At 41.4% G+C, this 15,798-nt stretch overlaps 1 protein-coding gene across 1 annotated transcript in view; it reads right to left on the reverse strand.

The window, feature by feature from the left end:
- Positions 1-568: 568 nt before the first annotated feature.
- The window catches only part of LOC103734384 (aldehyde oxidase 3-like), a 104,714-nt gene continuing 89,484 nt past the window's right edge, over positions 569-15,798 (reverse strand). Inside the window, 4 exon segments of the mRNA XM_029563514.1 lie at positions 569-650; positions 5,530-5,697; positions 13,721-13,909; positions 15,146-15,211. Coding sequence (XP_029419374.1) covers positions 642-650; positions 5,530-5,697; positions 13,721-13,909; positions 15,146-15,211 — 432 coding nt within the window. The 3' untranslated portion in view covers positions 569-641.

Here is a 15,798-nt window from a genome sequence, read left to right on the forward strand (position 1 = left end):
CATTTTATGGAGCTGCTTTCGCAGTTTTCTCAAAGTGTCCCCTTTCAACTCATCCTAGGGGCAACTCTACCTTATTCAACAGCTTGTTGATATCTGAGAGTCTTAGAAAAAGTCAAGTATATTTCTAACAAACTTGAGCATTAAAGTAAGCAAATGAACCACATATTATAGCTTCTTATGTGCCATTATTTAATACACATTAGTGATAAATAAAAGGAAACCATTTTAGGCATAGCATCTTAAGGAAGGAATGTCACAAACTATAGCCAAACAACTACAAAATCTTGTTTCTATTGTTTTTCTTCAGCATAGGAACATATGGCCATTCGTTCTTTGTACTGAATCGGCACAGAAATTCCTCACACAATGGAAAATGTATGTTGATTACATTGATTTAAACATTTCTTCTGTGAAGTTCTACAAACACCATTCCTTATAGTACATATGATTGGGCTGACAAGATATTTGTAAATATAAAACATGAAAATTTAAGAGTTGCCTCACTTTTCTATGTGTTTCAGATAATCATTATAATGATGACCTGTTAAGTCCTTAAATTCACCAGAATATCCTCTTCCGTTCTTGAACACTAATCATTAGGCAACAGGGATGGACCAAGGCTTACAGCATTTAGAATCCATTCACGGAACCTAAAAGAAAAAGTCAAAAAAAGATTAAGGTTTAAAAACAGAAAAAAAAAAAACCCACTTAAAACTAGTCATATGGCTAATTGGTGGCAAAATAGTTTCTTTTTCCAAAAGACATTTATTCAAAAACATTATTTGCTTAATTTTTATAAGCTTATGTTTTTTTTCCAACCAGGAATTCAGTAATTTTGGCTAAATAAAAAAATCTAATTCTTTGACATAATAAAACAGAGATGACAACACACACACACACACACACACACACTCTCTCACACACAGATACACACACACACCCACACACACCCACACCCCCACACATACACCCACCCACACAGACACACACACAGACACACACACACACACACACACACTACTTATTCAGCTGAAAAGAAACTGAAGAGGTGTGGGTTATTTTTAATACTACAGCAAACATAGGGAATCAACATATTTAAATAATGGAAAATACATTTGAAAATGTTTCTGTATGTTCAATCTACTGAGTCTTTTGACATTATTAATATTTTCTAGATAAACTGTAACTGGCTCAGAACCTAAAATTCTTGAAGTGGGAAGTAAGTTTTCACCAAAATTGAAACAGAAAAGCAATAGAGAACAGGGTCAGAGTGAGCCACAGTCATAGGCTTCTGTACTGTGATTGCTTGAGAAACATGTAAAACCCGTTTAAAAGTGGGATTTACCCTTTAAAGAAGATCTCCATTTCATTTTAAAAGATGCTGTTTCCTACATTTTTTTTTTTTGTCTTTTTGAGACAGGGTCTCCTTGTAGCCCCAGCTGTCCTGGAACTCACTATGTAGACCAGGCTGTCCTCAAACTCACAAAGATCTGCCTGCCTCTCTCCCAAGTGCTGGGATTAAAGGCATGTGCCACCACACCCGGCTGTTTCCTACATTTTTAATGTTACCAACACTTAGATGTTTGTACATGTGTCTTTAATCTCTATGTATCTGATTATTACCAGTCACATTTGGTTACACTCGGATCCTTGGCACTTGAGTATGGATAAAAAGTCATCAGATAGATTTCAATGGTAATGTTCATCACCTGTACTAATTAACATGAAGTAAAATTTTATGCTTCCTCCTCAAATATAAGTCTTTTCTTTTTAATTTGTTGATTTTTTTTGTTTTATGTCTTACAGGGTTTAAACTGACTTCAGTATTGTATAACTGAATTAATTCAGCTGTGAACCTAAAAATTTACAGCCACTTTTGAAAGAGATGTATCCTGGCTCTGGAAATTGTTACTGAATATGTTAAAGCTGTAATGAAATGCTTCTTCTAATCATATGGTTATTAAATTTTAAAAAAGTGGCATTTAAAAGGAAGGCCTCACTCATAAAACCCAGTCATTTTTTCCCAGATGATTTTTGGAACATTTAAAACTGGGCTTCTTGTTTTGGCGGCTTTTTGCTCAAGCCTTTGCCACCATCACAGTAGCTTTCCAACTGCCCTCTCTCAAGCTAAGTCATGTTATAACATCTATTGGATGACTCTTCCCAGTTACATCATTCCTATGATCCATTACCTTCAAAGGTTTTCCTGCTGTGCAGGATAAAATGCATTTACATTTACATTGGTGACTGATCTAGCTCTGGTTAGTGTTCCAGTTTACTCTCTAGATTTTCTTCTGCACAGTCTGTCCTCCAGGCAACCCAGATTATCTGTGTTTTAAGACATACCTGATGCTTTTCTGCCCCCGATTCTTCTTTGCCTTAAATTTCTCTCCACCTGGAATTCCTTTTGCTCTCATCCATTAACTGAATGCTCTCTTCTTGACACCTTCCCTAGGACTTCACTTACACTTGTTTGGTCTGGTATTTTCTATTGGTATCACTTTAATTTTCAGATTCTTTATCATTAAGCTATAAGTTCCATGAAGTGGAGCCCTTATTCTACTTACTTTTGTAAGTGTCTGACCAAAGTTTTTTAAGCGTTCCATAAAAAAAAATTGTTGAATAAATATGTGACTGTGCATCTCACTGTGCTCAGCTTTCTTTTGTTTTGACTTTTGGGGAGGAATGACTCTAACAGTTTAAACACATACACACACAGACAAAAGCGTGGACACACATATGCATACACATATCCCATAATAAACTACGATTGCCTTAGTATACCCTTAGTATAGTCTGTGCTAAAATGTCTTCCACATGCATTTTGAATGCTTTATTATTTAATCAAATGAAGTTTGTACAGGCCTGATAGTTTAGGGAAGTTTCAGCTGATACTGTACTGGGATAATGTGTCCATGTTTATAGCACCCTTGCCAAACCTAGACACCTGTCCTTGTGTGTTACTGTGACTCAGTCAAGACTCTTCTTTGATCAGTTCTCCATTATGGTGTTGAGTTTAAGGAAAGAACAAAACAAAACAAAACAAACTCCAAAAAACAAGCAAAAAGACAACCGTAAGACTGGAAGTCTGAGCCCTAATGGGCACAATAAGAAATTGTTCATATAACAGTCTTTACAAGCATTTGTTCAGCTGATAATCTGTGCAACTAGAATGCTAATCCCATTTAGACTCAAGTTCATTTCATATACATTTGGTCACAGGTAAGACTTTTCTCTATTTTGAAGATATAGTGTGTGGCTGAGCTAGGATTTGAACCAGTCACCTGATTTCAAAGCTGGTGCACCATTCCAATCTTTTCCAGTTTGTCAGCATTTTATAAACTTCAATAATGGAAGAAAGAAAAATAGAACATGTCATTTGCTCCAGAGAAGCCTGTGATCCAGTTGGGAAGAAAGGACTAGAAAATACTGTGGATGAGTAGACAGTTCACAGTTTCTCACACCACCTCAGTGAGCAGCATTGGAAGATTTGTACAGTCATACCCCCATTCCGTGTGTCTGCCTCACGCTAGACTTCAGACTTTTTGGGAGTATGAACGTGCATTATTTACTGTGATTCTCCCTCAGCCCGTCTTTTTTTTTTTTTTTTGAGGTAAGTTTCACTGTTTACTGCTGGTTCTGGTTGGCCTGGAACTCGCTTTATAGACCAGGCTGACCTTGAACTCACAGAGAGGCCGGCCGCTGCCTCTTGAGTGTGGGGATTAAAGGTATGCACCAGGCCTGGCCATCAGCCCATCTTAATGCCTTGCTGCATATAGTGGAGTATATAGAATATACCTGTTGAGCTGAGCCAAACAGGTAAATAGGGGTAGGGAGTTGTCCAGGAGACAAATGAAATGATAGCAAGGCAGACAGACTGTGGCCTGGTCCACTGGGCTGGGGTCACGGGGAGGGTTCAGGGAGGAAGGATACTTGAAGGATGAAAGCAGTTTAAGAAATTGCCTCTCCTTTCCCATTTTCTTTCTTGGCATGTACTTGGAATTCTGGACCTTATAAAAGTTTCTTTTTTAAGCAATTAAAAGTTTGAGCTCTTTCACTTAATAGGACACCTATATCAAACTTCTGTCCCCCAAGGCTCAGAGATCATTGAAGAAGAGGGAGGCAGGAAGATTGTAAGAGCCAGAGGAGGTGGATGACCACAAGGAAACAGTTTTCCCACAGCTGGTCAGTTACTCATATGAACTCACAGTAACGGTGACAGCATGCACAAGTCCCATGCAAACTCAAGCCAGAAAAAATCCAAGCATAGATATCAGGAAGTGAGTAAGAAGCTTCAACCCCACCTAAGGAAAATGTGGCAACCATCGGTTGGATGGCTACTGGGAGGGGCAGAGACAGTCTCCTTCAAGCATGGGACTCTTGGTAGTTTAACCAGGCTCCAGTGGATGGACCCACACTTAAGGACATTTGGAGACACAAATTAGACTCTATAGGCCTTATTGGATATATAATAGAGTACATTAAATTGGGGGGGGGCAATAAGGGGAGGTGCGGGTAGGGGAAGGGATCGAAATACCATCGAACTACATTGTGTGAAAACGATAAAAATTCAATAAAAAAAGAAAAAAAAGCTTGAGCTCCTGCCTTGGCTCGTTCCAGCCTCCAAATCACTCCACCTGCCAACGTCTCTAAGTCTTGTCTTTTTTGCTCAAGCCTGGGTGCAAAAGGGGCTGTGCACAGCAGCAGCCTCAGTCCCCATAGAAAGGTGATTCAAGCCATGGGTGGGAGCCACACGTGTTCTTACAATTTCTAGAAGCCATGTTAAAAAAATAAATCTGTTGTATGATTTGCATGTGGTCTGTTTCCCAAAGTTTCATGCATTGGAAGGTTGGTCCCCAGTGTTGGGGTGGAAACTGGAGTAGAATTTTTACATGTGTGTGGAGGCTTAATTGGAAAACCTTAGGTCACTGGAGGATACATATACAAAGTTAATTTTAATCACAGTTGACTTCAACCCAACATACCAAAATATTATCATTTTATCATCTTATTAATGTAAAATTATTTTTCCTATTTTAATGTAAAATTACTAACAAAGCATTTTACATTATTTTTTTCAGCAACCAGTCTTTAAAATGCAGTGTATATTCAGCACTTAAGAGTGCATCTCACTGTGGATAGGCTTGTTTCCGGGCTCAGTGACCACATGTGGCTCATGGCTACAGTACCGTGCCGTACTTAGGAAGTGATGTTGTGCAGTCCCTCTCCTGCGTCTGAGTGGAAGACGAGGAGGACTGAGGCTGAAGGTGCTGTGTCTACTGCAGCCCTTTCAGGACCCAGATGGGAAAGACCATTTCTTAGCCCTTGAAAACCCACATTCCCTTTGATAAATAAAAAAATCCCTTAGCTTCCTATTTGAAAATTTACAATTTTACTTCTGTTTTTCACATGAAGGCTTATGGGGTTGTGACTTTACTCTTGAGCTGACACGTGTCCTCTGTCCCTTCAAGCACTGAGAATCATGGAGGGGTTGCAGATATTCACAGACAAGATGGAGGAGTCTCATACCTGGTCTGTAAACTGGTCCACACGGGACATACGAATCAGCTCCGGTGTGGCAGGGCTGTTCATCACCCAAACTGGGGGCAAGCCCCTCTCCTTGCGAGCTGCATCCACAGCATCAGCAATGGCAAAGAACACAGAAGACCCCAGAAACATTCCAGCCTCACCAAGGCCCTGGGGGTAGAGGAGACAAAATGAGATTTAGCCTAGGACAGCCAGCCCATGGGGGAAGAGGGGAGTTAACCTGAGCTGAAGTAGAAGCACATCCGAAGGGGTCACTTCCCTTCCATCCCTGCAGCAATCCTTCTTGTAGGCCCTCTGACTGGCTCTGGGCAGTTTTCTTTGCCTTGTCCAGTGCCTGACCCATACATGGGTACAAAGAATGGTTAATCTATGAATCCAACAAGGATTCAGCAAATGTTGATGTTCTGGTTGTTTCTTGCCTCTTTCAAACCATTGCCTCCCTGGGATCATACTTTTCTCAGGACCATGGCCTTTCTAACATTCTCAAGACCAATTCCAGAACAACCTGACCCTCATCTACAAAGCCAGTTTCTATTTGTTTAGGGAACTGGTTGGGCTTCAAAAGAGCTTCACTCTGGTGAAAGATAGGCCCAAGTGGTAATCCCGAAGCTGGCTGCATTTGCCAATGGTGAGAGCCTAACTAAAGCCTGGCATGCTCATGCCCAAGGGAACAGTGTGGTTGCAGCTGAGGCTACCCACAGTGCCAGCTGGGCTTCTAAAGGATGATGAGGATATAGGAATGTCTTATTAATCGCTGATACTCTTAGTAGGGTTTGTGCCAAGGATTTACCTTTCTTAGTATGAATTAAGTCATTAACACGGTTTAAATGCTTTCCCAAGCTATGAAGAATACTATAATGAGTCAAAGCTTTTTCAAGGCACACATAACCCTCCAGTAGACTTTGATGTGTCCCCTTGGTGACTGACACCTGCCATTGAAGGTCTTTGAATTAGAGGTCCCCTGGGGTAAAGCCCAAGCATCCTTGACCACTGTATTGAGGAGACACATATTCTATCCTTCATAGAAGGCATTGTCTCACATGCTGTTGGGCACTCTTCTGTCTGCCTATACAGGATGATTTCTGCACAGGGCTGTCAAGTCAGGGGGTGATCTCCAGCCCACAGCCCACTTATCAGGCTCTAATCTGGGAGGGGTGTAGGCAACCTTTCTCTGATGTGTCTGATGTGTTCTATGAGCTATAGAGCAGCTCTGCTGTGGGGACCAGAACCTGTGTGGCCCTGCTCTGAATGAGCATATGTACAAGTAGGAGCAGGGTGCATGAGAAAATGAGTGGACACAAGGAAAAATAAAAAGCGCTATGAGACAAGACAGTCGTAGGCACCTACATGGACTGAGAAAGCAAAGCTAGCTTTTCTTGAAGAAGTGACTTCACACTGATGTATGAGGCAAGAAGGTGCTTGTCAGGTGAAGGAGGCAGGATAAGTCCCAGGAAGAAGGACAGTGTGATAGTTAAGTTTGTGCATCAACTTGATGAGGCTTGGGTACACTGGTTAACCACCAGTGTAGACATTGCTGAGAGAGTACGTTGTGGATGTGATTAACATTACCTTTATTTACTTATTTATTTATTTATTTATTTATTTATTTATTTATTTAATTATTTGGTCTTTTTGAGATAGATAGGTTCTCTCTGTAGCCCCAGCTGGCCTGGAACTCATTATGTAGACCAGGCTGGCCTTGAACTCACAGAGATCAGCTTGGCTCTGCCTCCCAAGTGCTGGGATTAAAGGTGTGCATTGCCGTGCCCAGCTAACATTGACTTTAAGAAACTACTAGCTTTGATAATATAAGTGAAGTCCTTAAGAAGAGAAACATGTTTTCCCCATGAAGAAGGAATTATTCTGCCTTAAGGCATCAGCATAGAACCATGCCTGGCTTTCTCATCTGTCACCTTACTGCCCTAGAGATTTTGAACTTGTCAGTCCTACAACTGGGTGAACCAATTCCTCAAAATAAATTTCTCTATAGGCACACAGATGCATATATACACACATATTAACACATATAATATGTATACATATGTACAACATATGCATATGTGTATACCTACATATACCTGGATAGAGCCCATTGGTTCTGCTTGTTTGGAGAACTCTGACTAATGCAGGTGACATTGCAAAGGTGTCAGGAAGAGAAAAGCTGGCTCCATCCAAGGGACTGAAGAAAGCTATGTAGCTGGAGCACAAAAAGGATGGCACAGGAAGGCTTGGGAATGGTTGGTAAGGTGGAATATGTAGGGATTTGGGAGTCATGTTAGAGCTGTCTTATTATTGGCTCAAGGGAAGCCATGAAAGGGATTTTACTGTGAATTACATCACTTTCTTCCTAGTCTTATATTTGGTAGTTACTCTGTTGCCTTAATAGTTCAAGCATGCCTTAACTCATGTAATATGCCTATGAGTCAAGTCTCTAGTAAAGCTGAAAATAAGTAGGTAGCTGGTGGAGGTATTTTGGTCCAGGGAGACTTCAAGGCCTCTGAGTGCCAGTATCAGGTGGTTCACCATTCCACCTATACTGGTCCAGTCACGTCTTACAGCCCTGCCCTCATCAGTACTTGAGTGTCCTTGGCAGTAGAGGCCCACAGGTTCTCACGCTGTGACCTCTTGCCCTTGGTAGGCCAGGATGCTTAGAAGTAGGCAGAAGGGATCCTGTGGCCATGGCTCTCTATATAGTCATATGCCACTTAACAATGGCAATATGTTATGAGAAATGTGTTATTGAGCAATTTCCTCATTCTGTAGCTATACAAAGAAGACCGAGGGACCACTATTGTGTAGGCGGTCCATCACTGAGCAGATGTCATCATGTAGCATGTGATTATACTAGTGCTATACATGATACTAGTGCTATACGTTAGACTATTGACTCCTGCCAACAACCTGGGGGAGTGTGTGCTCTGCATTCTGAGTGTCCTGTACAGGGTGAGACGGCTAGATGTGGCAGAAGTGGGTCAGGTGGAGGTCTTTAGGTTTAGACAACAGGGCTCTGACCCCCATGCCTCAGTTGTCTGCTCCTAAGAAAGCAGAATGTCCACGCCTGGGAGGCTTGACAAATGGAAGACTGACATAACTCAGAGTATACGTCTTAATCTTCCAGAAATCTAAATGTACCAGGGATCTGGAGTTAATTGGGTCCTAGGAAACCACTCAAACTTGCAAAGACTAGTGTGTAAACTAGACCCATTTCCTTAATTTTTAAAAAAATTAAAAAAAATTTTATGTGTATGGGTGTATTGCCTGCATGTAGGTAAGTGCACCCATGTCATGAAATGCCCGTGGAGGTCAGAAGAGGCTGTTGGATCCCCTGGAACTGGAGCCACAGGCAGTTGTTAGCTGCCATGTAGATGCCGGGATTCAAACCCAGGTCTTTGGCAAGAACAACCAGTGTTCTTAACCGCTGAGCCATCTCTCCAGCCCCCACATTTCCTTAATTTATGAGGTGAAACTAGACTTTACACACAGTGCTGGGCTGGTGCCTCCTGCAGGCTAATCTACAGGAGAAGCAACTGGCTATCACAGGCTCCTCAAGAGGCCTGAATTAGCCAGGAATAGACGAATGATATTCCACTGTAGCCACTCAGAAAGCTTTGAGGAACAATGCCACCACCTTGACCTAATGCAGGTTCACATCTTTCCTGTTTATGACTTAAATGTCATACACAGGTGCTTACAAACCTGATGAATACATGAATGAGTGAACATATGTCTAGGATGACCCATTCATTAGTTATAGCAATGACATAGTGTGATTACCTAATATTCATTGGGTTTAGAATCACCTAGGAAATTGGGGAGGCGTATCCCTGGGTACGGTTGTGAGTACTTTTCTAGACAGGATTAACTCAGGGGTTGGGGTTGGAAAGACCTGCTCTGAGTGTGGGCTGTACCATCCCATGGGCTGGAGGCCCAGACAGTATAAAAGGGGGACAAAGGAGAAAGCCAGCAGAGAGTCGCATTCCCAGGTCTCTGTTCCTGGCTGTCATGATGGGAGCGGCTGTGCTCCACCACTCTCTCCACCATGATGGAGTGGATCCTCCGGAGACAATATGCCAAAAAAATCTTTAAGTTGTTTCTGACCACTATTGCGGTCACAGTGATGCAAAAGTAACTAATGCATCTAAGTGGTATTTGCAGCCAACGTTATCCTCAGTTGGCTTTGTGCAGGCCACACTCTCAAGCAGTCTATGTAGGCTGTGTTTTTCAACCCTTACAATTCTTACAAAGCCTGCACCACTGCACCACTGTTATTCCATTTTATACAGAGACATCAGGAATGGAGGTAACTGTCCAAATGCTCAGTACTCTTAAGAATGGGCTTAGGATCACACTCCTGAGCCATGCACTGTGCCCTACTGTAGTTTAGCATCAGTTTTCCCTACACACTAGCCACGTCAGCCGGCTGCTATATAGTTTGAATGTGTCTACTTAAGTTTATGTGCTGCCAACTTATTCTTATGTAAGAACATCAAGAGATAGGAGCTTTAAGGGCTCCATCTTCATGAATGAATTGACGCTACTGCAAGAGTGGGTTTGTTATAAAAGCAAACTTGGCCTTCAGCTCTCTCACCACTCTATATCCTCTCCACATTATGGTATAGCAAGAAGGCCCCACCAGATGTGGCTCCTTGATCTTGAACTTGGCCAGCTTTGAGAACCAGGACCCAAACAAATCTGTGTTCATTATAAGTTACCCAGTCTCATTGTGGAAGAGGAGGCAGAAAGACCGTAAGAGCCAAGAGGGGTGGATGACCATAAGGAAACAGTCTTCCAGACAGCTGATCAGTTACTCACATGAACTCACAGCAATGGTGACAGCATGCACAAGTCCTATGCAAGCTCAAGCCAGACAAAAATCTCAGCATAGACATGGCAAAGTAGATATAAAATCCTAACCCAACTTAAAGAACTTTTGGCAATTGATGGCTGCGGGGCCAGGAGAGACAGTGTCTTACAAGGATGGAACTCTTGGAGGGCCCAGTGAATGGATCCACACTGAAGGACATTTGGGGACACAAATCAGACTCTTTAGGCCACATTATCTATCATCTATCTATCTATCTATCTATCTATCTATCTATCTATCTATCTATCTATCATGTATCAATCTATCTATCTATCTATCATCTATCTATATCTCTCTATATATGAGAGTACATTAAATTTGGTGGCATCATAAGGGGAAGGTGTAGCTAGAGGAGGGGATCAAAATACCATCGAGCTATACTGTATAAAAATCAAAAATTTTCAATAAAAATAAAATTATAATCTATATTCTGACAAAATATATTGTGATTTATTTAAATTTTATTTTAATGAAGTCTAAAGAGGAAATTCTTGTGTCATAAGTCCTTTAAAATATTTTTATTAATTCTTTGAGGATTTCATATTTTGATCATATTAACTCTCCCAGATTCACTCCACTTGCATACCCACCCAACTTCATTTCCTAATTTTTTTTTGGTCTTTTTGAGACAGGGTCTCCCTGTAGCCCCAGCTGTCCTGGAACTCACTATGTAGACCAGGCTGGCCTTGAACTCACAGAGATCTGCCTGCTTCTGCCTCTTGGATTAAAGGCGGGCACCACCATGCCTGGCCCATTTCCTAATTCCTAATTTTTGAGCAGCCTAATCTTTTACGAAGCTATTGAAACTAAAAGTTGTTTATTCTGAAACTTACTCCGGAATGGATTTAAACTTGTGATGCTTATTGGGGTTGACTGAGGAGGTTACGCCTTACTCTGTGTTGTTTATGAGACAAACTATATTGAGATTACATTCAATGTTGAAATGGTGTACAGATTCTTCAGAGCAGCATTTCTCCAACTTTCTAAATCATAAACCATGGCAATTTTTGCAGCTCATTATTTTCCCAGCATACTTCATTGTGCAACACACACACACACACACACACACACACACGCACAGCATCTAAGAAATAAATTCCTTTACCTATTATACAAAACATTTTGATATTTCCTTTGATGCTGTATTCTATTAACTTAATATGGTGGTTTGTGACAGTAAATTAATTTTATGATTCTCTATGAGGCTATGATCTGCTAAATTAAAAACTCCATTCAGGAACTTGCCGAGCTGCCAGTGAGGCAGGACGTGGAGCTCAGTGATGGGGGCCGAGGAGGGGTAAGTGCGCTGCTGGCCCATTCACCCGCCTCCCTGAGACTCTCAGAATCTCAGACGAAGCAGGGAGTTTAGTCATGCAGGAACTTGTTTATTGTAAGTGTTACAACGCATATAAAGGCAAAAACCACAATCATTAGCATAGGCGGGAACCTATCCTCCAATCCTGTGGAAGGTCACGTAGAGCACGCAGGCTCCTTTCAATGCACTACTATGGTGATCACAGGTGCTCACGCATTTTCCTCCTGGTTAGTCTCCAATTACCTACACTTTTTCTTATTTTTTGTCCCTGGTCCAATTGCTTAGCTCCTCCCCCAACTGAGGTGGTTGGCGCCATATTGAATGCACCTTCCCTACAGGAACTTACCTGAGAAATTTTACCTAGAGGACCTCAAGACAAAGACAAAGGAAAAAACCTCTGTCCCTCTCTCAAAAGTATGGTGTAGTGAGTGAGTGTGTGTGTGTGTGTGTATGTGTGCATCTGTATGAGTGTGTGTGTGTTGTGTGTGCAAGTGTATGTGTGAATGTGTGTATGTGTGAGTGTGGGTTTGATGTGTGTATTTGTGAGTGTGATTGTGAGTTTGTGTGTGTGTGTGTGTGTGTGTGTGTGTGTGTAAATACAGAGGCTGATGTCATGGGTCTTGAGAAGAATGATTGATGTGATTTGAGTAGATAAGTACAGAAATAAATTCAACCTATGAAATATTTATTAGGTATTTCTCATGTTTAGACAGTGCTTTGGGATTAAAGGTTATAGGGGTAACATAGACCTTGTTCTCAAAATGCTTATAGCTACTTACTAGTGGATAAGATTATTCAGGGAATGTCTATAGAATAATCCAGGATGGAGTCCCAGCATATGGACATTTAAAGTTGAAAGGGGAATCTTCAATAATAAAAAGCAAACAGAGAAGGAGAAGGAAGTGTTGTGGGAATGACGGAGACTGCTTTAAAGAGGGAGTGGTCAGTAGGGACGAATCTGATGAGAGGTCAACAAGGTTAAAGGCTAAAGAGACTTCACTGTGTCCAATAGTGCTGAGGTCACTAAGGACCTTGGGGACCATTGTTTAAATGGCATGGTGAGAGTGGAGGGTAGATTACAGAGTTGCTATTTACAGATTACAGCATTACCATTTAAAGGAGGATGTTAATCCAGTCCGTGTGTGTGTGTGTGTGTGTGTGTGTGTGTGTATGTGTGCATGTGCATGCATGTGTGTGTGCATATGAGTGCAGGTTCCTATGGAGGCCAGCAGAGGAAGCTGGATTCCTAAGAGCTGGAGTTACAGGTGGTTGTGAGCTGCCAGATATAGGTGCTGGGAAGTGACCAAGTCCTCTGGAAAAGCAGTATGCCATCTTAACTCATCCTCAGGCTCTTTCCAGAATTTTTTAAACAGTTTTCTTCGTAACTGTTACAAAGCTGAAACAAGTTCGCTAAGGCATTTTGACTCACACTTAGGCTTCAGGTCCCCACACTTACACTGCAAATTCACACGCAAATGAAACACCTGCGGAAGTCAGGCGAGGGCATCGGATTCCCCTGAACTGGAGTTACAGATGGTTGTTAGCTGGGAATGTGGTGGGAGAGTGTAGGAACTGGATGGAGAATGGATGGAGGATGCTTCAATGAAGACAGATGGTTTCATCTATCAGCATTCATCTACTCACAAGTGAGGATCAGCCACACAAGAGCAGCTTTCATTCTGGACCATACTGTGGAAGGGTTGGACACCTGTAAGTCCCACTGCAGCATAAGGTTTTGACAATGAACTCTTCCAACAACTTTGTTATAAGATAAATTGCTACATACCCTAATGTATGTGTGCATGTGCATGCATGTGTGCGTGCATGCGTGCGTGTGTGTGTGATGTTGGGTACAGAACCCAGGGTCTTATGTGTGACAGGCCAGTACTCTATCACTAAGCTACATCATCACTACTCACACAACTCTCTTTAGCCAACATATTCAGAACATGTACAGATGATAAACTGCATGAAGACCGACCATAGACACTTACCTTAGAAGAGTAGATGGCTTTTGGGTTTTGTGTTGGTGTTAGGAGGGACACATGGAATTCCTCGGGGACATCAGTAATAGAAGGTATTTTGTACTGGTTTGGACCACGAGTATATAGGACTCCTTCAGGAGAATATTTCAGCTCCTCTGGAGTATAGAGTCCAAGACCTTGAACAAATGCCCCTTCAATCTGAGACAGAGAAAGGAATGAGTTCCACTTTTTCTATGATGTTTATGATTTTCCAAGTATCACTAAGGATGCTGTTCTTTTAAGGGGCCAGTTCTTTCTAGAGTCCAGGTCTCTCTAGTTTTCCATATTATACTTGTAGATGTGAGCAATGACTTCTGAAATCCCTGGGCAGATTTCAGGAAAATGACTGGACTTGCTTTTAAAAACAATAATGCTTATTATCAATGGTTGGGTAAGTCATTTTCACAGTAATGATTTTAGAAAAAGATGCCTGATACTCTTGTGGTCCAATGCTGGCATAAATTATCTGTACCCCAAAGTCATTAAATGAGTGTAAAGACAAATAACCCCCCATCTTGTTTTTCAGTTACTAGTGACCATTCTGAGGGTAGCAACAAGGTCTTGGATCTGTTCTCTCTTAGAAGAGAATTTCTCAGCAAATTTTCTTGGCAGTGGGTTTATATCCCACCATCTGTCCCTCTTTCTCTTCATTCCAAAGACTAAATTCTAACATAATCTGATTGTATATTTAGTTCAGTGGCCATTTGGATAAAAATTGGGTCCATAAAAATGAGACTCAAGAAGAATCAATGTTAGGATTGAATGTTCCTGACATTGTTATGCTGAAAGAAACTTAGATATTGTTTATATTTGTGCCTCTGCCTCCCAAGTGCTGGGATTAAATGTGTGTGCCATCACTTCTGGCTATATTTGTAATGTGCTAAATATTTGGATTATATTAGAATGATTATGCATATACTTACATGATTATTCACCGTGGAGTTAAAGCCCCAAATATCATATTGGTATTACCCCATTCTCCTCCCTCCTCCTCTTCCTGTCATGATCCTGATTCTCATGTGATTTCAACTACGACTTCTCCATGGCTCACTCTCAAACACGTTAGCTCAGGCCCTGATGTTTAGACCTGAATACCCAACATTCTTCTTGACAGCTCCACTTGGCTCTCTCACAGGAAACTTGAAGCCAACAAGCCCAAGCTGAACTCATGCTTCTCTCTTTGAAGTGCACACACTTTACTTGTTTCATCCTTTGGACCACATTATTAAGTATAAAAATAACAAAAGAGACAGGAAGCTAATTTTAGCTGATAGACGAACTAGTGATACCCAGATAAATAGAGTTGTGTCTTTCAAACTGTATCCAGAACAAGAAAAATGTGATCAGCATTTGGAACATTCAGAGGCAGTATACTAGTAATAAGGCAGTACATACCTGTCCTGTGTCCACAGCAGGATTTATACTGAAAGAAGCATCCATAACAATATCAGTTCTAATGTTCTATAAAGAATAAAAAACATGGCTACATTTTATACTTCACTTTATAGACAATAAGGATATTTTCCTTGGTTGGGGCTTAAAACATGATTTCAAAATGTCACAACAAAGTCCTGCTCCTGGAAATCAAGCTGGTGCTGACTTCAAAACCATATCTCTACTGGCTAGCTTTCATTGTCCTGGAAGGTGCTATGCATGCTACCAGAAGAACAAAGTAACCAATCTTGCACAGCTGTGAATCTCGAGTTACAACAACCAGCCTGGCAAGAAATGCCCATGGTGCAATAGTGGCATGAATGTTATGAGAGTAACCAACCACTTTCTGGTAGGCTTTAAGGTCCACTTCACAAGATAGAACCCATACCTGACATTGATATCAGGCTTAGGAACCTGTGGTTTGCCATATGACAGGCCATAGGGGGAGAATCTGCTACTAGTATTCTGTTAAACAGACATAGTAGTAAACTAAATCCTAATGACTTATTGCTATACCCATAGGTTAATGCATCTCTCAACTCTCACCAGAGAAGCTTCTTCATGTAGCAGATGATGATTAGCACAGAGACCCACAGCCATTAAACATATAGAGA

This window comes from Nannospalax galili, unplaced genomic scaffold (genome assembly GCF_000622305.1).
Source record: "Nannospalax galili isolate Female #2095 unplaced genomic scaffold, S.galili_v1.0 scaffold610, whole genome shotgun sequence".
Classification (NCBI taxonomy): domain Eukaryota; kingdom Metazoa; phylum Chordata; class Mammalia; order Rodentia; family Spalacidae; genus Nannospalax; species Nannospalax galili.